Raw genomic sequence first — 25160 nt, 5'->3', positions numbered from 1 at the left:
CATCCATGCTGCTCCCTTCTTGAGTCCTTCTAATGTTTGGTATTGGATTAGCCAGTGCTTACGCACTGGTTTCACTATTGTGGTGAAATCTCCCTACTTGATGTCCCCAGGCTAATGCATCCAAGTATAACCCATCCCCACAGCTGAAGAAATATGCAAGTAACATCCTTGGTTAACTTGGTTATCTCACAATTCCCAAATCCTTTTTTGGAGTCCCTCCAGAGCTTCCAGAAGACAAGTCCTCCATCTTGAAAGAGCACAGATTACATTTATGTTCCCAGATGAATGTATTTTTGCTTTCAGTGCAGCCAAAAATACTTACTGTTTATAAATAAACACCATACCAATGGATATAGATGGCTCTGTGCAGCTCATCTTTTCCCATCATTTATCACCTTCATCTTTCCTTGTGTCCTCTGAAAGTTTCATCAGAACTGGTTTAATACCTTCTTTCAGACCATTAATCAAGATACTAATGAGCATTAGTTTCAGAATAGCATCCCACTAGAAATATTTCCCTATGCTAGGTTCCGTTCTTTGAAAACTATCAGTCAACTAGAATTTGTAATATTTGTCCCCTTGTTAATTTTTTTTTAAATTAGAGAATAGTCTTGCATGATTAAGTTAGCTACCTTGTGCTGGCATAACTTTAAGCTTCTGTATTGCTTTTGTTAACCCAACCTATGATCTCATCAGAAAATATTACAGGAACAATTTTGAGAAGGTGAGAGTGAGAACATCATAACCGTTATATCCTTTTTTTTTGTTTGTTTGTTTTAAACTGTTTGGATTGCCAGTCTTTTACCTTAAGCTAATATTACTGATTAAAACTATATTCTATTTGCGTGTAGCTAATCTTGGGTTATGTTACCCATCTCGTTCAGTTTTCTGCCAGGGTTTCCTGCTTCTCTCCATTACCCCTCATTCTGCTTACCTTTTTTTTTTTTTTTTTTTTTTTTGCATGACATGACAGGCCCCCTTTTTTCAGGTGCCTTACCTGAAGACCTATTTCTTCAGCAAGACCCATAAATACCACTGAACTGCATTGCTCTGATGCTTCAACAAGTCCCATTTGAAGTTGATAGCTATGGGAAGAGGAGTGAGAATTGCTTTTATCTTCTTCAGATGGATAAAGATGACTCGGAAGCATGCCCTTTGCATCTTACACAAACTTTATTTCTTTGACTTTCATATTGGGAACGCCCAATCTTACCTTTCTCCATTTGGTTGGAGGAGTTCTTATAGAAGTCTCAGAAATGTACGAGATTCATCCCAGCCCTTCAGCTTGCCCTGATACAACGCACGGGCTATTTGTAATAGGGAACCATTCCTACTTGAAACTGTAATGAATGTGCCAAGATTAGGGGGGAAAAAGTATCCAAACTTTGGTGTGGTCTAAATGCAGAAGTTATAGTGGTTTAACCAAAAGTGGGCTTTCTAACTGTGTGGGTGTTCTTGCTTTCAGACAGTTCAATTAAAGCAGTGCACCTTCTGCGCACACAGACTACACCTGCTTACTTAAAACAACTTAGAGCTCCTCAGAGAATGCCTAAAGACAGAAGAGGAATAACTGAACGGTTGTGCATGCATAGCTTTTTCTCGTCTCCTTGCAATGCTCTGTACGCCCTTCTTTTGGATTTCAACATCCTACTTCAGTGATGAGTTAGTCAATGTTAATCAAACCAGGGTATTGGCCAAAGCCCCAAGTAGTACTGACTCAGCAAAAGGCAGCAATGACAGTAGATGTTATTCCCACCGAGATACAGATCTGCAGTCTTCCTCCTCACCTTTACCTTCTTTCCTCTTCGCCAGTCCCTCAAGCCACTGATTGAAAAGCGTCGCCGTGCCCGGATTAATGCCAGCCTGGAGCAGTTGAGAAGGCTTCTTCAGCAGACAGCAGAGCAGCAGGTAAAGAACTGCCTTCTGTGATTGGAGGAGTCAAAGGAGCTTTACTACCCCCCCTTCTTTCAAAAACAACCTGAAGTCAGAGGTTTCCATACTGCCACAATCTGCAGACTAGCAAAAGAGAGAGCTCTCCAATATACTTCCTATACACACTTTTTGATTCATAATCTCTAGAACTCTCTCCTGGGCTCCTGCTTTTGCTTCTCATCATTAACATAGGATATTTTTCTAAGTGACTCTCTTTTCCATTTTGTCAGAATACCAGAGCCTTGTCACGCCTGGAGAAGGCCGAGATCTTGGAAATGACTGTACAGCAGTTAGCACGGCTCAAGAAGCCAGGTAAATCTTTTCTTGTCACCTCCCCCTCCCCACCCAGAGTGCAAGAGCAGAAAGTGGTTCAAGATCTGTAATTGGGGTGGCACCTAACTGGGCAGAGGGGCTGAATCCAAATAAAGCTATGTCTCTCTGAGAGAGAGGCATGGCTGCTTACACGTCATTCCAGTTTGTGGGGAGTCACTGTTAGAACAAGTTATGCCACTAACATCACTGCTGCCACACTTTTGTCTTTGGGCATGGAATTCCTGATCTTGACAAAGAACAGATGGATCCTCACATCTTTAAAGTTCGAAGTTAACTCTTCCCCCTGCTATGTCCACTCCCTATTCTCATTCTCAGACATTGTCTCAAAAAACGGCCAGGACTTTGCTGCTGGTTACCGCCACTGTCTCAACGCTGTAAGCACCTTTCTAAGCTCAGTTGGTTCTTCGCTGGATCAAAACACCAGATCCCACATCTTGCGTCAGCTGGAGACTACCACCAAGGTGAAGGCTGCTATTGCTCCAGCTCCTTCTCCCAAAGTCTGGCAACCCCAAGGTGACTTGCCCACCACTAAACCCCTCCAAAGCCCTGCTTTTCTCCAGGTAGCTGCTCCTTCGGGCTTGCTGTCTTCAGGACCTGCCTTAACTATGACACCTGCAGAGACTCAACCAACTCCCAGGAGGCAGCTGGCTTATCCTCCTCCAACGCTTACTTCACTGTCTCAACCAAGTTTCCTCCCTTCGCTTTCCCAGACACTGGAGACCGCTCCAACTGCAGCCCAGATATGGAGGCCCTGGTGAGCTGTCACCTAAAGAACAGGACTCTAACCTTATTGGGGTTTTCTATGGGACAGGTCAAAGCGTGGATGTGGGGACACAGCCTGCCCTCAGCTAAGCCTCTGTGCTTCCCTAAAGGCTGGAGCACGTGAGAACTCCAAATTTTAAGGGGCCAGATTCTACATCCTATTTTCAAGGCAAGAGAATCGGTACTTAGTGATGCGCCTATCACCCTATTAGCGCCCAGATGTACAGCATGGGAATACCTAGGAAGATCCTGCACAGCATGTGCAAATAGATTTAAGTCACGCATCATTTCCTTTGTTCTGTTCCAAACACATTTATGAAAGGGTTTACATAGCAGTGTTTGCTGTGGCAGCGAACTGCCTCAAGAGCCCAGGAGATCTTTTACAGTCCTGTGTTCCTAATGGCTGCCTTTCTAACTAATGCTTTTTAAGTTTCACCTAATACCGAAGAAGTAAGAAAAGACCATTAATAAGAGCCTCAAACAACATCAGCCTCAGCTGCAGAGAAATAATGAGAAAATAGCGGAGATAGTCCCTAGATTGCTCAGGGATCCCAGAAGCCCGCTCAGGGCTGCATAGGATGATGAGGAAGCAATGAACACCAACAAATCCCCTTGGAGGGCACTGTGAAACGACAGCAATTAAAGGGTATTTTTACATGTGGTGGGTTCCCGGGTTTTCTTTTACAACTTCCACGTTGTCATTATGTACTATTTCATCATTTTGTAACTACAGGGGAAGGCTTTACAGGGGAAAAAAAAAAAAAAAAAAGCGTTAGACACCAAGTTTCCTTCCAATTTCCCAAGGATATGAAAGAGGTTACTTAGTTCTACAGCAGGCACACTTAAATTAGCAGAAGGCAAGAAGTGATCCAACAATTCTTTACAGTTTGTTTCTTTATTCAGTAAACATCTAGTTACAAGTTTCACAAATTAAAAAAGTAGGGGAGCTGTCTGAATAGGGGCCAGGGGGACAACAGGCTGGTCCAGCTTTTGTTCTGCTCCTCCCTTCCCTATCATACACATCCTTCTGCTTCTCCATAGCTGCACCAAAGAGCTGGAGGGGAATAGAAGCTTTTATCCCAGTGAGGGGACTAACACAGGGTTCTAGCAGAATTTCCTCTTTTGTTTCACAGGGGACTAAATACAAACTTCAGAACCAGCCCAACCCAGCACAGAAAAAGTGGAAAGGATGGAAGAGGCAAGGCAGCAGCTCCTCATGCCCACCACTAATGGCAGAAAGAACAGAACCAAGGGAGAGCAGAAAGGGGATGGGCAATGAATGCGTTCCTTGCACGTCAGTGAGATTCTCCATGCCCTACTGTAGCACCCAAATGGGGCAAGAAGAGCAATGCAGAAGATTAGTTGCTTTGTTTCAGACTCTTAAGGGTGGAGGGGGAGGTTAATATTAAATTTGAGGAAGGTCCAAGTGGTGCTTTGCAGGGGCTTCAGAGTTTCACTGTCTGTACCTGGGAGCGAGGGAAACAAAGTGAGAATATAAAAAGAGTGGTGATTAGAAAGCAGCACAGAAGGTAGATAAAGACAAGTGTAAACTTGATGTTGAAAGAATAAAAACAAATCCCCCGTTCCAAGCACTAGATCACATCCTAGTGAACCCCATTCAAAACACAAGAGAGCAGACACCAGCACTTATCTGCCTTGCCAAAACTCAGCTGGATTCCATCTCTAAAAGTAGATGGACTGACTATAAAGGGGCTCTAAGTTCCATACAGTGACAATATAAACATTAGCTGCTTGTCTCTAGAGATTGTGATTCCCACATCATTTCACACTATTTCAACTATCATTTAAGGCTCACGCCACACTTTTTTCTTGAAGACAAAGCTAACTTGAACAGCTTCCACTTTCCCCACTCAAAACACCCATCTTCCTCTGCTCTCCAGATTAAGTGGGAAAACCAATTTCCAGCCAAGACCGGGCAAGGAAAAGAAAAATCATATGGCTAAGAGGCAACCACACAGTGGAAGATGAGAAAAACTTGTTAAGACTTACAAGAGCGTGTAGGTAGATTTGGGGGTGACAACACTGCACCCCCTACAAAGTCTGCTCTGCGTTCACCAGTCATACCGACGGGACTGTCTGGAGGGAGAATCCTCAGGGCCCTGGATTGCAAGACGAGTCCCCTCAGCCCGGCGGCCATTACCGCCTTCATGACGTCGATAATCCAGCCCCCTCTGCGGCCGGAAACGAGATGTCTCTCGCCTCCACTCGTCATCAAATGCAGCTGCATCACCTACATAAGGAAAGGACAAGCTCAGCTGGGAAGGAGGTGGGAAAGTGGCACCTGGGTATGCTGGTGAGAAGCACACAGACAGTACTCACTTTCATCCATATTGATGTAGTCCTGCCTCTCCTCCTGGTCACCTGTACGATGGTTCCGGGATCGCTGCATGATGTGGGCTCGCTCTCTGATGTGGTGTCCAATAGACATTTGTTCCAGGCCGCTGTCTGAATCCCTTACAGTCCGTCTAGTCTCACGGATCTGCAGACAGATTCCCATGCAGGATAACACTTTGGTTCGTTCTCCCAGCCCCATTAGGCTCTCCTATTCTTTCCTGCAGTATTTCAGTCACATAACAGCGCCGCCACTCCCAGAATGTCAGAAGCAACATAATAACGAGGGGAAAAAAGGATTCCCTCCGCCAGTACTTCCTATCCCCTCCCAATGGCCCTCAGCGTGGTTCAGCGAGTCACACCGAGTTCCTCAAACAGCAACTGACTGCAAAGCAGAACTGCTGTGGGTGGCCAGCACCACGCCATGAAATTAAGTCTTTCCGCCCACAGCAAAACCAGCTGCCTAATGCTCGGTAGACACGCTCCAATCTCCTCCTTACCCCGCCAGGTGCCGAACGCATCTCCGAGGTCTCTTGATAGACTTTGGGTCCATCGCCCAGGTTGGAATAGGAGATGACAGTTGACGAGGTAAATGTCTGGCAGTTGGCACCACTTGTCATATGCTCCTGAAAGACGGGGAGAATAGTACAGAGAAGGGACAAGAAGGGGAGGGAAGAAGAGATGCCAGTTACTTCTCTCTCTCTGTAAAACAAAGTGGTAAGACATTACAAACAGGAAGAGTACAGTCCCCATGGGTCCATCTTTCTGAAGAATACCTCTTCCTAGTAAATTAATTCTGGTTCCTTGCTGAACAAGTCTACTCTTGCACCTCTTTCCTCACTCATCTTCCTCCCTGCACTCAGCGGGCATGCCCCAGGAACAACCTTTCCACTGCTCCAGCCTGGTCAGCAAGCCACGGTTACAGCCTCTGCCACCTTGGCGGCTTAAGCACGGCCAATACCAAAGAATCATTATAAAACGAAAGATAGTAAACAGGATGGCAGGAGCACTCTCAGTGCTCCTCTTAACACGAACCATTTTATGGAGGGTTCTTACCATGTTTCCAATCATGTCGTTCATCATTCCAAACATATCTATGAAGCCACCTGTCTGAGAAGAAGAAAAATAGAGCACAGGAACAGTCAGTCTGGAAGGACACAGGAGGAAAGAACAACAAACTATCCGCAGAGGACATAAAACTGTTGCCTAAGAAGAAAAAATTTGTTCTTTTTCCTTTCTTTCAACAGGGCAGAAAAGACAGAATTGGGGGTTGCTGCTCTCCCCAATCCCTCAGCTTCCATAACCCAAACTTTCTGGATCTCAAGATCCCTGGATAGGGCTAAGGGCGTTTTTTCTTTGGGTCTGATGACTGATGCACTGGGGTTCATGAGTCCTTGTATACAGCAAAGTTAAAAGAAGAAAACTCAGAATGTGCACGAACAATGGTCTTAACTATAGAACAGCCATCCTTGTGGACCTTTTAACCTCTTCACTGTCAACCCATGATTTAAACCACAAAGATGTTTCGGTGGGTTGCATTTGTTCTAACATAATAACAAGTTGTCTTATTTTCCCTATAAACACTTGACTGTTTTTAAACTCGTGAACCTAAAGGCTTCGCTAATATACTGGGCCAGCAGGTATCACAGGTTAATTGTGCAACATGTAAACAAAATTACTATGTCAGTTTAAACTTGCTGATTTTTTATTTTGAGGAGCCTCTTGTTCTTGTTTTCAGAGGACCAACAATCATGTGTAATATTACTATCCTTTGAAGTCTATTAAACCTTCTCAGAGCTAGAACGATTCCAGGACGCTTAACCTTTTTCTTTGAGGCAATCCTGCAAAGCAAATCAGCTGAAGTTGCTGAAGTCTGGAGTAACCCCTTTCCCTTATATTTTAGAGGATGACGAAAATCCATACAATCCAAGAACAATGCTCACTTACCTACAGACATTCTCATTCCATGCCTGTTCACCTCAAACATTCTGTTGGCTTTTCTATCTTCCACTGCTGGCCAAGGAGGGTCAATGATCACCTCTGCGTAACAATGGCCGAGTCTTCTCCCTGAGTTGTCACAGGTCCTCCAGGAGCTCCAAACTGAGCTCCTCGGTTTCTTTTTAGAGACACGATGTTAATAAGAGTCTACCTGCTCTTCCTAGATATTATCTGTCCCTTTTTTTGTGAAGTATTATGCTGTAACAGCTTTAGAACTCTTCTCTATTTGAGGTTTAAATAGAATCCCGCAATATAAACGTAGAGTAAGAATCTTACCTCTAAAACAGCTCATAGACTCGATTAAAACATTAGAGAGCAAACAAGAGAGTGGCCTGAAATTATACAGCAAGTCAGTGAAAGTGCTCCAAGAGAAACCAGCTGCTTTTGGTTTCAGTTCAATATCCTCTTCACTATTTATTATAAATCTAAAGCTCATTGTGGTGTCCTCACCTTCCCAACCTCACCGCCTGTTAAGACAGTCTTGTTCGCAGATGCTACATTTTAGTACTGCTTGCACAGAGCACTGACTCAAAAGAGCCACTAGCTGTGAAGCCTCAAATAAGATCTAGTGATCTTATGAAACCTGAGGGACTGGGAGAACAGCAACCCCAAATTCTGGCTTTTCTGCCCTCCTGAAAGAAAGGGAAAAGAACTCAGAAAAACTGAAGACTCACCATGCCCAGCATTCCAAAGGGTGAGACAGCTCCTGCCTGCCGGGACGACAGAAAAACAGAATAAAGAATGACCTCGCAACGTCCAACTATTAAACCTCCTCAAAACACCCTCATTCTTTCTGGAAATAAAACTGGTAACACTCAGGTCCAACAAATAGCGTGAGAAAGTACCCCACAAACCCATGGTAGTTCAAACTATACCACCCCTAAAAAAAAAAACAAAAAAAACCACAAACAGAAGCGACGCTCATAACTTTCTCCCAGTTACATTGACTTAGGGCCTTGAGAAACTGTATATCTCTCTTCCTTTCCTCCCATTCACCCTAGAACATAGTTGCCAAGAAATGTATTAATTAGAGTGGAGCAAAGAAAAGATGCAAGAACACCACTGTTTTAGAGAAGGTAAGGGGCAGGCCCAACCCAGTCATGGTAGAAGACAAAAACTAACCAGGCAGTTTAAGAAAGCCAACGCTGTACTCAGCCCCTTTTTTTACCTGCATTCTACGACCAGGCTGGCGAGCCCCAGGTGTGGTCCCATCGGTGATGCCAAGCAGCGGGCCAAATCCAAAACTTCCAGAAAGCATGCGATTCATGTGCTGCCGGTGGATAGCAAAAGGGTCCCTTCAGAAGGGTTGAGAACACAATAGTGAGGAAGGGATGACAGAAGACAAAGCCTCACATAATCGTCCTGTTCCAACTCTCAGTTCCCCTTATGTAACTGCGACTGTACTTTCCTCCCCAAGCTGAGGACCCAGAGGCCTCAAAACTTAGTGCTGCGTATGCTGATCCTTGGGACTGGAAGGGACCTCCTGGATCCCATCCTGTTTCTTCTCTTTCAGGTATTACACCCTAAAATCCGTCTCAGGCACTAACAGACCTCTGTTCAGGAACAGTGTTTTACTGCCACTAATGCTTTAAGGCCAAGCGTGGCTAAGGCCATTCCAGAACCTCGCTGCTCTAACAAGTCAAAAGCCACTTCTCAGATCTGCAGCCCAAGCATCACCATCATTTCATACCCATTTCCTCTTCTGCCAACAAAACCACATAAGTTAACAGCTCTGCTAAACCAATCAAACTCTTCTACAAGAGTCTACTCTTCATTTTGCAGGGAGGTGTATGAAGGCCCTGCCCTTCTGGCTGCAAAGAGAGGACTACACCTAATGGAGTTAGACAGCACGCAACCCTAGTTATTGCTCTCTCACCCCTTCACGTGTGCACACACACTCAAATACAAGAACTGAAACCTTCAGAATATACTGCACGGCCTGACACTAACTGTTTGGCATCTCTCCTTCCCCAAGCACCTCTATTCTCCTGCAACCTCTGCTATTCTCCTGCAAGGTTATGTTTACACCTGTCAGAGGCTGAGACCACACACAGCTTCTGTTCCATGCTTCAGTGTGGGAGAGAAAGGGCACATTAATTGGGGTCCCTAACTGATCTCTCTTCTTGCTTTCTTTTGCAGCCTCCACTTTGAGAGCTCTATGCATTCACCACATGCTGGAGGAGCAAGAAGAGAGAAAGGAGAACAAGGAAGCACTGTCACAGAAGACAGCAGATACAATTAAAAAAAAAAAGTCTGCGAACTATCATAGCATTCCTTTGCACCTGTTATAGTCTGGTTTTAGCCTTCTTGAGCACACGTATCCTGAAAAGTATATAGCATTCCTGAGATCACAAGATCATCTAGCACAAACCATTACTTTTCTGTCTCTATTGGAAATACTTTGCATAATAAAAGCTAGACTCAAATCTGCCACCTCAATGAGAACATACAGTCATTCCATGACTAACCGGGACATCAAGGGCTTTTCTCCTGCTAATTTGTTGACAGCTGACAAAATTCTTGCTTTATCATCAATTTTATAAGCAAAAACCTGACTTTGTTCTTCTACATAAATTAATTTCATCAATTTTCTAGTGGTCGCATGCTTAAGACAACCAAATTCTTACTGTATTACAGTCTAACCCCTACCTGCTTTGACAAGAACTGCCAATTTAGTTTCACTGCCAAATTTAGTCAATAGCCTCCAATTTCTGGATTGTGGACAGGAACAAAAATATTCAGCAAAAGGAACGCCAGGAATACTTCTTGGAACGTTCATTAGATTTCAAGACTTGTATAATCCTATTTTAAAACTAACTGCTGTCATCTCTTTACTTAGTTTCTTGCAACTTTACAACTGCTTTAGCAGTCTTCTCCAGCTTCATGAACGATATCCTGTACAGAACAATAACACACTTTACACAAAAGTAGGTTTCATATACCTGAAGTCTTCCCTTTTCTGAAAGGAAAAAAAAAACCTTTTAACAAAGAAAAAGGTTAGGTAATCTAGCACGCTCTTCCTTAGATAACGTCACGATGCATTATGTCCTACTTTTTTTCATTATGCTTTCCTCAAGAAAAAAAAAAAAAAAAAGCTCTAATATCGCTGAAATCAGACCAGCATAAACCGGTTATTCCCAGAGCTACCCCTTCAAACACTGTTTACATTTTTCTCCAGGCAGCTCCCAAGTTGCTACGCTTACCGGAACCTTCACGGCCCTGCGTCCCCCCATTTGGGCACTAGGCCAGAGCACACCTGGTGCCCTCCTCGGCCTCCCAGCTCTGTAGGGAGCTCTGCCTGCGCCGCGGCCACCAGCGCTGTCTCCCGCGGTGCCGCTCGCCCCCCATCCACCTGCCCTCGTCCTCCCTCCGGAACAGGACGCGGAGCTCCACTCACATGGCAAACAGGGGATCCTCTGGCTCGCCATCCCTCATTAACCGGAACATACTTCCCTCGGTCGGGGCGGGCTCTGCAGAGGGAAGAGGGGGGTGAGCACAGCCGAGACCGGGGCGGCGGAAGCAGCGGCAGCGACACTCCGCCCCACAGCCGCCCGCCGCTGCCCCATGGCGGCCAGGCCAGGCCAGCGCTCCCCACCGCGGCGCCCGAGGCCCCAGCCCAGCCCCGGCCCCGCTCGCGCACCCTCCCCTGCCTGCCGGTGCGTCGGTCGGCGGCCGAGCGGAGGAAGCGGCCCGTCCTCTTCCGCAGCAGCCGGGCGCCGGCGGCGGCGGCTCACGCCTCGGCTCCCATCGCGGCCTGCACCCGCTCGCCCCCTCCGCCCCGCCCCGCCCGCACCAGCCGCCTCAGCTCCGCTCGGCTCCGCTCGCCCCGCGCAGGCGCGCACGCACGAACGCGAGCACGCAGGCGGCCGCCTCGGCGGCGCTGCGCAAGCGGGGGGGGGGGGGGGAAGGGGGCGCCTCGCGCGAGCCGAGTCGTGCACGCGCCCCGGCGCTCGGCACTCACCGCCGCCGCCCCGTGGAGGAGGCAGGAAGCGGCGCGCGGCCGCCTCGCCCCGCCCCGCCCCCGGCGCGGCCTCCGTTACCGTCTGCCCAAGCCGTTGCTCGGCGGCAGCGGGCGCTGGACCGGCGGGACGCTGCCGACGCCACCCGGCCCGGGCACGACGCTCCGCGGGCGCTTGGGGAGCGAGCTGCAGCTGGTCGCGAATAAAAACATGCCCCCAGTCACAAAGAGCCATTGTTTCTCCGGCAAAGCTGATGGCAAAAACGGCTCTGGCAGCGTTTCTGATTTGCTGCTGATCCTCCCGCTGTAAGACGGGGGGGTGGGGGGGGGTAGGAGAAGGAGGCTGCCTGGGGAGGCCACCACTAACCCGGGGGGGATGGCAGTAACAGGGAATGCTCCAGCTGGGCAGCTCTGCCAAAGTCACAGGGAGGGGGGCAGCTAGCATGGAAACATCACCAGAGAGAAGGCAGCGGTTGCCATCTGGCTGCTAATAAGAACAGCCCCCAACAGTCTGTGACCAGTTAGTTCAGTGTCAGAGCTCACAGCCACGACCTCTGAGCGGCTGGCTACAAGGAAAGCACTGCACCCGAGTTTACTGGAGAACATGGAAGTGGAGGAGGTCACTAACAAATCTGCTTGCCTGTGCTGAGGCGCTCAACAGCATACGTACACCTGTGCTCTGCCTGGCAAAGAAACGCCGAGATTGAACAGCAATGTGGAGGGTATTTTATAAAATAGCAGTGGGTCATCACTGTCCTTGGATGGTGGCCTGGAACCATGTGTGAGGTACGTATTCAGTATGTTCACCTACAGTGGCAGGGGGAAACCCTAGGCCAGCTGGTGGCCAGCACAAACAAACAGTGTGAAAGCCTCTTGGGTACTGGTTTAACCATCCCTGGGGAATGTTGAATGCCTTCAGCTACCACCTGTTTCATTGGATTAAAAAAAGGAAGACAGCAGATTGACTCATGCAAGCTTGAGACCAGTGCACATTTCCTTAGCGGTATTTTTGTTGACTGTTGCATCCTGCCCACTATGTACAGGAGCCAGACTAAACCCATGCCAGAAAACTAGAAATAGCAGGTTGCAAGATGTGGTGGAGAAATCAAACTCCTGGGATGTGGCAGCAGCTATGTCCTTGGCTGTCAAAGTCTGACAGAGGAAAATGAGCTGGCAGCATGCTATGTGGGGTAGAACACACAGGGGACTTGGCAACAGTTCTTGCTATGTTAGGTCTCAAAACAGTGCAAGACAAGACCTCTCACTGGAGGCCTGTGCCTATAATGCATGTAGAAGACTCTTCAGGTGTCCCCCACTGTGTCCAGTAAGCGGCATTCTCCAGAGGCTGACAGTGAGCATCCACAACACAGAAGCTGTGGATAGCACAACGATACAAGACTGGCAGATGGAGACAGGTACTAGGGGCAGGGAGGGCACTGGCCAAGCAGAGACAAAACTCTTAGGCAGTGCTTGTTACTGAGACTGTTCATAGGTGAACTCGAGAAAACATTGCCCTGTCATGATCTCAGAGCTGATCACTTCTGCAGCACAGAAATTCATACAAAGCTTCCACTAAAGCTGTTGTCCTCTTGAGGCAGGAGACAACCTGTCTCAACCTCTCTATCTCTTCTTTTGCAATCTTGAATCATTCCTCAGAGACCTACAGCAGTCTTGAAAGCATTTCCTATTTAGCGTGTTTTCTTTTTTCTTTGAGTCTGGCGTGCTGTTTGATTGGAGTATGTGGAGTTGATCTGGAGCGGCAGGATTCAAAAGTAGGTGAAGAGCTTCCTGGGCAAGAACATAAGCATCTCTCTTTTTTGGGGGGGAGGGAGGAGCTCTAGGATAAAACCACTTGCCATCCTACAGTTACTAGTCATTTTCTCACTCATGGAACAACTTAGAGATGGTAGGACTCCCTCAGGTTTGTGGTTTCTTTCTTTGGTTCTTTGTTCTTTAGGTTTTTTTTACAAACACTAGTAAGTCAGGCACTAGTACCTCCCAAAAATGGAGGTAGAGGAAGGAAAAGAATAGAGGTTGGGACCAAACACTGCTTTGCAGCATTCTTCTGTTCCTAATGCTGCCTCTTTGCAAATGGCCTGGGACCCAAAGGTTTGACATGAGATTGGGGACGGTGGCTATGTACCTTATTAGACATTTCTCTAGCCTTGCAGGCAGTCCTTCCACTTGATGTCAATGTAACCGATGTTGCCAAAGACTACACTTCCAGTGATACTACCAGTTCAACAAATCTTGAAGGAGTCCAGCTTGCAAAGCATTGTGCTGGTGGCTAGTGCTAGCCAAAACCCTGGAAGGAGGAAGTGGAAATGCAACCTTTTTCTGGAACATGGACAAGCCCACAGAGCTGAGAAACTCCAAAGCAGTATAACTGCGCTATTTGTACAGAAGGTTTCTGTATACTACTCACTCCATTAGGTCTTACGTGCACCAGGTGGATGACCATTTGATAAGTTAAAATAACTAAGCATGGGGAGTGCAAATGAAAAGCAAGGCTCTTAGCTTGCTCGTGTCACTTCTCTAAGCTGCTTCAGTTTTCTGTCACGAATAAAAGCTGTTAACTACGTCTGTCATTTCCTTTTTTTTTTTTTTTTTTTAAAGCTGTCCAGGTTGGGCTGGAGGCGGTGGAGGATGGGGAAAGGGGGAGGAAGAAGGGGCTCAGCAGGCAGCCAGGAGGAGGTAAGTGAAGGGCAAAATGGAAGAGATGACTGACGCCACTGCCCTGACTCCACCTTCGCCCGCCTACCACTGACTTGCCGCCAAGCGGCTTCCCTCCCCCTAACGTCCCCATCACCACTAGCAGCCCAGGCAGCCAAAGGGGCAGCCACAGCGTAAGCATTTTAGGAGCAAACTGAATATCACGTGGTGAAGGTAAACTAACAGTGTGCTGAACATCATGCTTTTTTACCTGCTTATTCCAGAGACTGATCATCTTGGCCAAGGAGACAAAAACAGCTTCTCCACGTATCCAAATGTCCCAGAGCCCCTGTGGACGCCTTTAAGACAAAGAAATCCTGGTTATCAGAAGTCATAGCTACCCATAGCCATTTCCCATTGGTTCCCTTCATCTGTGCCTCTTACGTAATCCTCACCCAACAACTAACTCTGACCTCAGATGAAGGGCACCCTGAGTGAAGGACAGCTCTGATTTGATCCTCAAACGTGACAATTCATATTTGGGATGCTACAGCCAGCTTGTGGCAGCTGCAGTTTGTGTTGCACAGCAGTGATTACTTTAAGAATATTTTGCTCGTGTTAAGGATGTGTCTGTCATACTGTGAGAACCACCACCTCCATCTGTGCTGTGATGGTGAAGACAGGTTCACAAAAATTATGATTCAACACCCCCTCCCCCTTCCAATCTCCTTACAGGCTCTGTCAGCGAGACAGAGTCACTCCTTAGTCACTCCCTTCTACTCATCTTTCTTCTTATCATGTTATCTACCCTGCTTCCCAGCCACGGTCAATGCTTGCTACTTGTTGCCCCTCAAGAAGCCATTTCCCAATGCAGAGCTTGGCCAGCTGTTGAATTCTTGAGCGATTCCTTTTGACTTCAGGATACAACATCACAAAAGGACAAAAATCAATAATCTCCTTGGATCTTTAATGGACGCAAGACAGAAAGATGATCAGCATGGATTCAATACAGACATACACGCAAACGCATTCCCTCCTCACATTGAAATTTTACTAGTCTCACTTTAAGTGAAAGGGTAGGTCTTGTTTGTGTCTGAATTTATGTAAATATATGAAAAATTAATGCAAATATATGGCCTTCTGCTCTCTTGCTGTTCAGCAAGCAGTTTGGAAGAGTTTTGGAACCATTTATGAGTTACTTCACAACAAAATTCTTGAAGTATCCAGTCTTGTTTTGCTGCTGCTCAGAAAATGGCTCAGTTAGCTCAGCCTTCGACATAACCTACAAACTGCCCTCCCCCACTAAGCAGGATAGGGCAACAAGACTAGCAAACTATTAAAAAGAAATGTACAAATATTTGCTTCTAGGTGCATGCACACAACTCAGAACACACCCCCTGCATATGCTAGTAGAAAAATACATGCTGTACATATAAAACCCCACATGCATACACAAGCACATGCTCACATACAGAGACATGTAGGTGCAAACTTAAAACATCTATCAGTAAGAAAAACACCATACTTCCCATACTCACAGAGGCATATGCACATAACAGAAAGAAAATATCATCACAGTACACAAACTTGCATGTATACATGCAAATGCATGTATGCCATGTGTATATATATACATACATGCATGCACCTGCATAAACACACAGCATAAACAAGTTGCAGTACAAACATCGTAACTTATCATACAGAGAAAATTACATTCCTACTGTTCTCCAAGCTGCACAGACATGCACATTGTCTATGCTCTCATACAAAGCTGTATCATGTAACTTCTGTACGTCCCTCGTTTTGTTTAAAGGCATAAGGCTCCTAAAAGGATGGAGACAATTCTGCTGAGTTTGCAATGCACCTCGAAGCAGATGACAGAACATACTGAAAAAGGGCTCCTATGTACAGACACCATGAGTATAGTAGCATTTGCAACAAAGGGGAAAACATGGGAGAAGGGAGTTGATCCAGTTGAAAATGGATCCGGCAGGTGAGAGTAGCACAATGTGATGGACGAACAGAAGAAACAGGGACAAGTTAAGTGAGATGGTTATGCAAATACCCTCAGGAGCTGAGTGAAGCAGTTACTCATTGGAAGCCAACAGCCTCTGGGTCAGGATCGAAGCATAGCTGGGATACAGAAGAGGGCATGCCACAAGGCATGGAGAAGAGTTTCACATAGGATATAAGGGAAATCATACCTGATACAGGCACATAAGGAAAAAATGGACACATGGAAAATGAAAGTGGGATGTGAAACAAGTTTTGTACATAAGATGAAGAATGCTGACAAGACGACAGACACGAGACAAAAGTTAAGAAGGGTCAGATTAGGTAATAATAGCAAACAGAATATGGTGCAGCATGTGGATGGGAAAAGGTGAGGATGCATACTTCAAGTACTAGAGCTTACTGAGGGGGAAGAGGTCACAGGTGCCAGAACAGCTTGCAGAGCTAACCACATGGTACCGTCTCACAGTTTGTAGGAAACAAAACTTCTTACACCAACAGGTGTTGGTGTATTTGCATCTGTGGGTGTGTTGTGTGCATCGACAAAGCTCTTTGGGCACAGGGACATCACTGAAGTAAAACCCTTGCTTTCTCCTCTCTCAGATGTTGTGTCAGGGCCTGTTTGGGCATTAGTATGAAAATGGCTCTGCTACGGGATGTGTATTGGTGTAGTTTTGCATTTTCAGTAGCTGGCCATGTAAAGGGAGGGAGGAAAAGCCTGCACTGGTAAAAGAGAACAGAGCCATGAGCCATGCATCTCCTGACAAGGAGTAGATATGAATGGCAATTGGCCACTTCACAGTATGTTTTTTTTTTTTTTGCTCCTATGTTGGGTTATCTCCAGAAATGAAGCTTTTTTTCCTGCAGAAGAGAGGGATGAAAGAAGGGCACTTGAGCCAAACCGGGGCTTGAATGCTGCTAGCAGCCAGGCCTGAGAGTTTAGTTAGAGGGGCTTATAAAAGAGGAGAAAAAAAAATGAATGTATTTTCACAATTTGCCTTTTTGGTACTTGCCCAGACGTGCGTGTCTGGGTTGCATTACAAGTTCTTTGGGGCAGGCACTGTGCATTGTACTCGGCTAGGGAGAACCACTGGTAGACCCATCACATCATTGCAGACAAGCAGCTGTAGCTGTGGAGGAGACAAGAGATGACAAGGAGGGATCCTCCTACTTTCATGTTATACATTATAATTTATCCAATTTCTTTCTCTCTTTCCTCTAGGAGAGATGCACTATTCCCTCCCTCTTCCATACACACCAATCATTTTTGCTATTAGATGTACAAACTGAAACAGATCTGACTAAACTCAGAGCGCTGGTTCTAAATTCACACTTAGCAATGAGGTTAACTGAGTTTTTATCAGATACTTTTTCCAAGTAGCAAGATTAATAACCTTGCCTGGCATCTATGAGTATGTACATGTACATGGTAGGTATGTATGTATACTAACTTTTTTTGTGCTTGCTTACTCTTGTACTTACATTGGCAAATGCATGCAGATTTATTTGTATGCATGTCTGCTGGGATTGTGAGTACGTTAATATAAATCTTCTAGGAAAGGAAAATGGAATTTAGTCATCCTGGTCTGTTCAAGCTGTTGGACAGAAACATGAAGCATGCCTATAGGGACATTTATTTATTTAGTAACAAGTCTTGGTAGCTGCAAGACCCAACCCACCATTCTGTAGAAAATGCTTTCATTTAAGATGAGAATTAGAGCTCTATTGCTGCAAGGCTTTCTATCACTTAGCTTATCGTGCCCTGCCCCAAATCACTGCAAACACCGCCACTCCCGACTCCCAGCAGATCGGTAACTTAAGGCGAAACCCAGTGTCCTGGCAGCCCTGTCTCCAGTTCAGGCCTCGCAGACTGTCAGTATAATGCTGCCAGAGAGACAGCAGGTGTCAGTGTTGCACGTCTTATCCTGCCCAAGCTTTCCTGCTCTTAGCTTGGGGCTCTGGCTGCTCCCTTTGCTCAGGCCCTGGATGAACCAGAAACGGTATGAATGACCTGAATCTCCCTGTCAGCACTAGGGATGCACTGCAGAGGGCTGCAGCCAGGATACTGGGCTCTGCCTGGCTGGACTCGGGGCAGAACGGAGAACGCGATGAAGAAGAGCATCGTTACAGGCTCCCACATCTTCGGGCTGCTGGCTGCGTCGCCCTCCTGGCACGTGCGGCACCCACTGCAAACCTCTGTGCTCAAAGCGAGCCTTGACCGCTGCCGTAGTATCTGCTGTACTCAGATAAATGCGATCAATAAAGATATCAGAACGTTGACCGCAAAGAGCGAGGATCCGCAGGGGAACCTCACTCACGCGACCAAGGGCTCTGGTTTAACTGCTGGATGCGTACCACGGGCGGTTTGTCCCCAAAGATGCCCGTGCGCTTTGGAAACCACCATCTCGTCCTCACAACCAACCTGGGATGCGAGCCAGGACCTGCCCCCTCACGGCGGCGAGAGGGCAGCTCCCGTGTAAAAGGAGGGCGGTACCTGTTCGGGGTCACTGCTGAGCCCCGCGGTGCCTCCGCGCATGGCCCCGCACCCTCGCGCACCTTCCTCGCAGCCCCACGTGCGAGGAGCCCCTCCCTCTCTCCCTCCCTCCTCACCGCCGAAACGTTCCTGAGACCCCCTCCCCCCACGTGTACTTCCCTCCCGCCAGCCAATGAGGAAGCTGTTGCCAGGCAGACGGCTCATTTGAATCGCCCAATCAGACGCCCATCATTAGTGCCTCCTTATATGGGGAGCCGGGATGCGCTCACTAGCCCCCCCTCCCATGCCCTCACCAACGCTCGAGCCGCGCCCCGCCCTTCCCCTCCGCCGCAGCTCGGAGCGCGGGAAAAGCGGGCTCCCGCCCCGCCCCCCACCCCACCCCGCCCGGTTCCCGCGCAGCGGAGCCGGCCCGGGCGGGCGCCTGCCCGGCAGGACGCGGGCCGTCGGGGAGGGAAGGAGGGCCGTTGGGGCGGCGGGAGGAGCCGCCGGCTGGGAGCGATTCCAGAGGGAGGGCAGGCAGCTGGAGTGGAAAATTCCAGGCGGGAGGAAGCATGAGCGAGACCGTCGCCAGCTCTGCCCTCCCACACAGCCCCGCTGCGACACGCCGCCGCCCGGCCCGCGCCGCGCCGCAGCACCTCCTGCTGGGCACGGCCCGGGCTGGCCGCCGCCCGCTGGCCCCCTCCGGTTCCTCGCGGGCGAGGTCCGGCCAGAAGGAGGCGGGAATTTCCCCCCCCCCCCACCCCCGGCGAGGCCGGGACTGGCAGGCGTTTCGAGGCAGGGCGCCCCCCTTCCTCCTCGCCCTCCTCCACCCCGCAGAGGCGGCCGGTGGGCCGCCGTGTAGGGGATGAGCACGCAGGGAGCCGCTTGGGGGGCCCCGTCTCCTCCGTTAGCCGGAGACACGGCTAAGCCGTGCGACGGCAACCCCGCACCGTGCCGCAGAGACACCGGGTCCAAGGCAGAGGGCTCAGTTTTCCCAGCGGCAGGGCCCGGCCACCGCTCGTGCTGGCTATGAGCAGCAAAGGGCTGCCCGGAGCCCTGTGCTGAGCGGTGGGGGCGGGAGTCAACGGTTCGGAGGCCAAACGAGGGCAGGACACCCACGCTTCACGCCCCTACCCGGCGTGCGGCCTCCACGGGCCGGGCGGCCGCCGCGCAGTGCCCGCACCGACGGGCGTCGGCTCGGTCCCCGCTGCTTCTTCGGCGGCTCCTCGGTGCTCGTGCGGCAGCCGGCCCGCGCCACCGCCCGCGGGACGCTGCCGAGCCGTCCCCGCTCCGCCGGGCAAGGGGGAGGGCAGAGAGGCGAGCTGCCCGGGGCAGCGGCTCCCGTCTGAAGCCCCTCTCCGCCCCCGACCACCGCGCTGCTGCCGCCCGCTGCCGGGCGCTTGCCAAGCGCCGAGCGCACATTGTTCTCGGCATTCCGCTCTTTCCAGCAGCCCTTCTCTCCTCCCTCTCTCCTCCCTCCCAGTCCCTCTCCCCTCCCTTCCCCAAGTCCCTCCTTCCCTCGTCACCGAGTGGTGTATAAATCCCCTTCTCCGGCGTATCCCCCATCACGGGAGACCCTGGTACTTTGGCCCCCTGGGCGGGAGGTGCAGCCTCTGGCCTTTGGATCGCCGGGACTTTGCGCTCCCTCCTGGACCCCTCGCTCTCGGCCCCGCTCACTCTCCACAGGGGTCTCTGGACGTTTCCGACTGGCCTCTTCCCTTCGCCTCTCGCTCCCGTACCAGGATGTCGGAAAAACGCGTAGAGGAGGCGCCGGCGGAGCTGAGCGCCAAGGTGAGACCCTCGGCATCCCTCCCGCCAGCCCGCTCGCCTCCCCCCGTCCCGCTCGCCGACGCGGGAAGCGCCCCGCGCGCAGGCACCGGGACGGGCAGAGCACCGCGATCCTCCCGACTTATCTGCGGCACACGGTCCCCTCGCCGCCTCCGCGCCCGCTGCCCGCCGCTCTGCCCCCGCCAGGCTCCAAGGCGCTGCCCTTTTCCTGCCCTCCTCACCTCGCTGACCGCTCACCGGGCTGCTCCGCGCCCGCTCGCCGCCGCCGCGGGGCGGGGGGGAGGGAGGCGGCGCGCGGCCCCGCGCGCTCGGAGATGCCCGGCCAGCAGGGAGCGCGCGCGGCTCTGCGCGGGGCGCGAGTGCCCGCGCGCGGGGCCGTGCGTGGCGTGGGGGCGGCGCGGTTCCGCTCCGCTCTGCTCGGCGGCCGCCTGCGGGCCGCGTCGCGGGGGGGGGGGGGCGGGGGGGGGAAGTCATAGGCGAGCGGTCCCAAATGTAGGCGAAAGAGCAGCCGGGCGGACCCTCCCTCTGCCCCCCGCGCGTCGCGCTGGCGTCAGCGACGCCGGGGCGCTCGTCAGGGCTAGGAGTTGCCCCCCTCGGAGGCGTCTTTGCGTCCCGCGCGGCGGTTCTGGCAGACCCACTAGGAGAGGTTAATGGAGTTGAGCGGAGAAATTGAGCGGGGAAGAGCGCGGACAGGAGGCGTGGGGGCAGGGCTGGGCCGGGAGAATGCAGGGAACAAATGAGACGGCGGTGACTTACGATCGTCGGACAGACCTGCGTTGTTACTGCATTTGGACAAAGAAAAGCCCTAAATCGTAGAAGACTAAAAAGCCACCGGAAGCCCAGCTGCTGCGCTGTTGCAAGGATCAAAGACTGGCTGTAGTTCCTTGCACTCATTGCGAGCTTAGGCAGACGCTCACCTCCCGAAAAGGAGTGGGAAGGATGAATGACAAAGATCCTAAATAACATGTGCCATGTGGCTTTGCGGTTTTTTACTACTTAGCAGCCCGAATAACAGAGTATTCTTCTCAAATCCCTGGCGGCAACAGGAGCATAGGATAAATGTCAGGGCAACGGCTGATCCTCTGCCTCGTCTTCTCCAGAAACGCTTTTTGCGCTGCAGAAACGGGAGCTGTGGAGACCCCCTCGGGCTTCTGTGCTAGTTAAGGCGAGATTTCTTTCTTTGGTCATTGCCGCAGGGCTCCTCGGCATCCCATTCAGTGTCCCAGCTGAGGGGTGCCAAGCGCCTGGAGTGGGAGGGATGGCTTGGGAGCCCTTCAGTCCAGTCTCTATCCTCTTCCCTCCCAGCCCGGTCAGCCTGCCATGCCCTTCGCGTACCTACCGATAGACAGCTCTGGCAGTCCGAGCTTCGATGAGGCTGGGAGACTAGGACCCTCTGAGTGTGTCCCCAGAACTTGACCTCTTTCGGCAGAGCTTAGAAACCACTGCAAACTCTTGAGGGTTTCGGAGGCTGGGCAGTTACTGTGCCAGAAGGCTCGGAGGCCCCTAACTGCACGCACTGGACACCGGCAGCTCCAGGTGCGATTCGGAGGGGCGGAGTGCGCGTCCGTTGTGCGGCAGCCAATGCAGCGAACTTTTATGCCACCCTGACTGCGGGGAGAAAGGACACTGTAAGCCCTCCAAAACACCTTGCGGCCAGGCGGCAGGCCGGTGGGCTGCGGCGCAGCCCCGGCGCCGGGCGGCCGCGGGCTGCGGCCGGGGGCGGGGCGCGGGGCGGGGACGGGGCCGGGGCCGGGCGGCCGTTGGGCTCGCGGCGGGCAGCGGCCGTTGGGGAGCCCCTAGCGGGCGGCGGGGGTAGGGCTGGAAGGAGGGCCGGCTCGTTCCTCCGCCGCGCGCTCGGCACCTCCGGCCTCACACCAGAGCCTGCGTTTGAGGGGAAAACTTCCCTGTTTTAGTGTAACTTAAGAGTTTCTCGGGTTTTTTCCCGAATAAAATGCGAATACTGGCGTGTATTTGCAGCTTTTCTATGTCGCTGTCTGCTCTTCTGCTGATCCGGGAGGGGAGATTTAATGCCTAATTTACATTTTCTCTACTCATCGTTATTTTGTATCTCCTTTCTAAACGGCCCCTGTTTAAAACTGAGCATTCCAGTCTTTTTTTATTTCCTGCCACTGACCACTGGAATGATTTTTCTCATCTTGCGTATAGGAAATGAAAGAAAAGAAGGAAAAACTAGAGGAGAAAACAGTCCACAAAGAAAAGAAGAAGGAGATAGTAGAGGTGAGGCCCCATGTAGCCCTTCTGTTGGGCATATCTTTAGAGGAGTCTGGGAGGATTTTATAAGGTGGTTAGTCTGGGAACTTCAGGTTGTAAGTAGGAAGGGAATAATGGGGATCAATCAAAAAGAGAGGGCAGGCCAGTGGAGCTCATAAGGGAGAAGGCTCAAATGAAGAATGAGCTGTGGGATAAATGTGGAAGATGAGCCTTGAAGGATTCAGGCAGCGTAGCCGCTGTGGCCCAGTGGAAGAAAGATCAGAGAGGAGAATGAAGACAAGGGCTGGTAGGAGTTAGGGGGAGGTGGCATTGGGAACAGAGTCTTACACCTACTCAGAGCACTCTGAGGTGCGTAAGGAGCACAAGCTGAGGGAGATGGAGAGAGTAACAGTGAGGAGATGCAGATTGTTGAAGGTCAGAAGGAATCTGGAAGCAGGTGCGTTACACATGGGTAACCAGAGAGATGTTCTGATTGTTGGGAAGGGATTTCAGCAGCTTGTTGGGATTTAAACTTGTGGAAGTCAAGGAAGCTAGGGCTGGTGGGAAAGGATTGGAGGGGTTGGTTTTGTAAGGGATGGAGGCTGGGAGGAGGGTTTCAGCTGTGTGAGACAGCTGGGATAGTGGAAGTGACAGGGTCTGAATAACAGTGCAGGGATCACTTACTTGATGCGCATCCAACACTGGAGTCTGACATAGCGGGAGCTGTGGGGATTATACTTGTGCTTGCAGCAAAGACAGCATGGGAATATTAGCCTGATGCCAATTTTTGCTCTGGCCAATTTGTTTTACTCAGGATGAGGAAAATGGAGCTGAAGAGGATGAGGAAGAGAATCCTGAGGATGTGGATGAAGATGAAGGTGGTGATGAGGATGAAGGTGGGAATGATCAGCTTGGGGGAAATGGGAGGAATCAGGTTATGGGAATATGAAATATCATAGAGGCGAATTCCCTCTCCAAGCCTTCTGACTGAGATTAGATTCGCCTAAAAGCTACCTCAGTTAACTTGTGATTTCCCCTTGTTTGTGCTTAGATGGAGATGAGAATGGGCAAGAGCAGGATGGACATGCAGAAAAACGATCCGCAGAGGAAGAAGAGGTGTGTGATAGTCTGGGAGTAATGACACTGAGAAGGAACTAGGCTACCTGCTGTGAGCTGATGAAATCCATGTGGATGCTATTGCTGAGCATCTCAAATCAGCCTCAGGTCTCATTGCTGCTTCACTGGGTCAACAAACCTGATGTGGCAGGGGGAAAACAGAACCTCACAGACCCTTTGTGGAACTGATCCAGGTTCTTCCCCCCAGCAGTCAAGGTGCTTTAGATTGTGCTGGATGATGATCCTTCAAAGAGCAGTGATTTCTGTGCTTCATGCCAGAAGCTGGATGCCAGATGGACTTTTAAGGGTTGATCCCAGGGTCTGTCTGAGGTGGTGTGAGTCTGGGCTTATATATCTGCTGAAACTAACACAGCAGGTATCCCTACAAATGGAGCTGTGCACGTCTTAACCATTAGCATCAGCAGAACAGCTGAGTGTCAGGCAGTCAAAGGTGCTGTAAAGAAGAGTGGATTTAGGGTAGGCCAAACGAATATTTCCATACGGAGGAAAGAGCAGCAGTAAGAATCTCATGGAGAAATTATGTGCCTTGGTGTGGTGACTGTTTGATGGTAACACCTTTTTTTCCTTCTCTTTCTCCTAAATAGGATGAAGTGGATCCAAAGAGACAGAAGACAGAAAATGGATCTTCAGCTTGAGTCCTCCCCTCCCATCTCTTCTGTTCCGTCCATCTCTCCTCCTCCATTCCAGCCCATGCTTGCACTGTCCATTAGCCTCTGGCTTCACACAGTCTCAGATGAGGAAAGATTAGAAATGCTCTCGGACAGGGAAGACAGCAGTTTCCTTCCCACCTGAAGATCTAGCCCATCTATGACATTCCCCAGCTGAAATTACTCCAGTCCCTCACATCCTTTCAACTGTACCCCACTTAAAAATGATCCTTTCCCTTCAAGAATCTCATCTTTTCCTGTCTCCCAGTAAGTAACCTTACCAGGCCCGTATGCCAAACTCTTCACATGGCAAACACCTCTCATTCTGTTTCACTTGTCCTCTCTTTTCACTAACATGACCGGCTTCTGCTTCTAAGACCTGCTGTCTCAAATATCCTCCCTGGATCCAGGAGGCTGTGGGCACAGATCTCATGGTGCATTTTCCAGTCCTAGGTCTCCTTTCATCTTCTTTCCCGTTGAACCCTGAGAGACAAAGAGAAAGAATATTACAAGCAAATAATGTTTCTATTAAACCACACACAGAGACAGAATTTATTTTAACCTTTTTTTTTTTTAAGTTTACATGACAGACAGCAAGCTGGCCCTCGTGAATTTTTTCAGAAGATAAAGGTTGTTTTTATATATGAATTTCATCTGAACTGCATATTTTTTTTAATTTGGAGGCTTTTTTAAAACAAATCAAGAGATAAACAATTAATTGAGGACCAAACTTTGATTTCCATTTTTCCCTTCAGATTCTCTTGTGACCATTTTTTTGTAAATTAAAGGCAATACAGCCACAGCATTTTCTATGGCACAAACATCACGAGGATGATAGATATAAATATATATATTGTTTTCAACTAGCACTGTAAATAAAAGCATTTAAAAATATTTCAAA

General features: G+C 49.7%; 3 protein-coding genes across 16 annotated transcripts in view; 2 read left to right on the top strand and 1 right to left on the bottom strand.

Annotated features, from left to right (window-relative positions):
- LOC104150748 (enhancer of split m7 protein-like) overlaps positions 1 to 4045 on the top strand; it is a 6999-nt gene extending 2954 nt beyond the window's left edge. The window contains exons 2-5 of the mRNA XM_068957194.1: positions 1813 to 1908; positions 2163 to 2244; positions 2581 to 2726; positions 2810 to 4045. Of these exons, the coding sequence (XP_068813295.1) occupies positions 1813 to 1908; positions 2163 to 2244; positions 2581 to 2726; positions 2810 to 3151 (666 nt within the window). The 3' untranslated portion in view covers positions 3152 to 4045. The remainder of the gene's footprint in view (positions 1 to 1812; positions 1909 to 2162; positions 2245 to 2580; positions 2727 to 2809) is intronic.
- On the bottom strand, positions 3904 to 21963 carry MLF2 (myeloid leukemia factor 2). 14 transcript variants are annotated; one of them, XR_011143501.1, is made up of 10 exons: positions 21604 to 21916; positions 14259 to 14346; positions 10775 to 10847; positions 8546 to 8672; positions 8052 to 8087; positions 6436 to 6489; positions 5880 to 6005; positions 5368 to 5527; positions 5038 to 5278; positions 3904 to 4493 (listed from the first exon to the last, which is right to left on the bottom strand). XR_011143501.1 is itself a non-coding variant. In XM_068957278.1 (9 exons), the coding sequence occupies exons 3-9, from the start codon at positions 10822 to 10824 to the stop codon at positions 5100 to 5102; spliced, it is 732 nt and encodes a 243-aa protein (XP_068813379.1). In that variant the 5' UTR covers positions 10825 to 10847; positions 14259 to 14346; positions 21604 to 21963; the 3' UTR covers positions 3904 to 5099. The 14 variants fall into 14 exon arrangements, 7 of the variants coding, with proteins under 7 accessions (XP_068813379.1, XP_068813370.1, XP_068813376.1 ...); XR_011143503.1 differs by lacking the exon at positions 21604 to 21916 and adding an exon at positions 20486 to 20580; XR_011143504.1 differs by lacking the exon at positions 21604 to 21916 and adding an exon at positions 18498 to 18563.
- Positions 19652 to 25160, top strand: PTMS (parathymosin). The gene is made up of 5 exons (XM_068957288.1): positions 19652 to 20267; positions 22431 to 22502; positions 23290 to 23371; positions 23527 to 23591; positions 24197 to 25160. Exons 1-5 carry the CDS (start codon positions 20220 to 20222, stop codon positions 24245 to 24247), a joined length of 318 nt encoding a protein of 105 aa, XP_068813389.1. The 5' UTR covers positions 19652 to 20219; the 3' UTR covers positions 24248 to 25160.

This window comes from Struthio camelus, chromosome 1 (genome assembly GCF_040807025.1).
Source record: "Struthio camelus isolate bStrCam1 chromosome 1, bStrCam1.hap1, whole genome shotgun sequence".
Lineage (NCBI taxonomy): Eukaryota > Metazoa > Chordata > Aves > Struthioniformes > Struthionidae > Struthio > Struthio camelus.
Note: the sequence above shows the minus strand (reverse complement) of the source record. Positions and strands in the feature narration are given on the sequence as shown.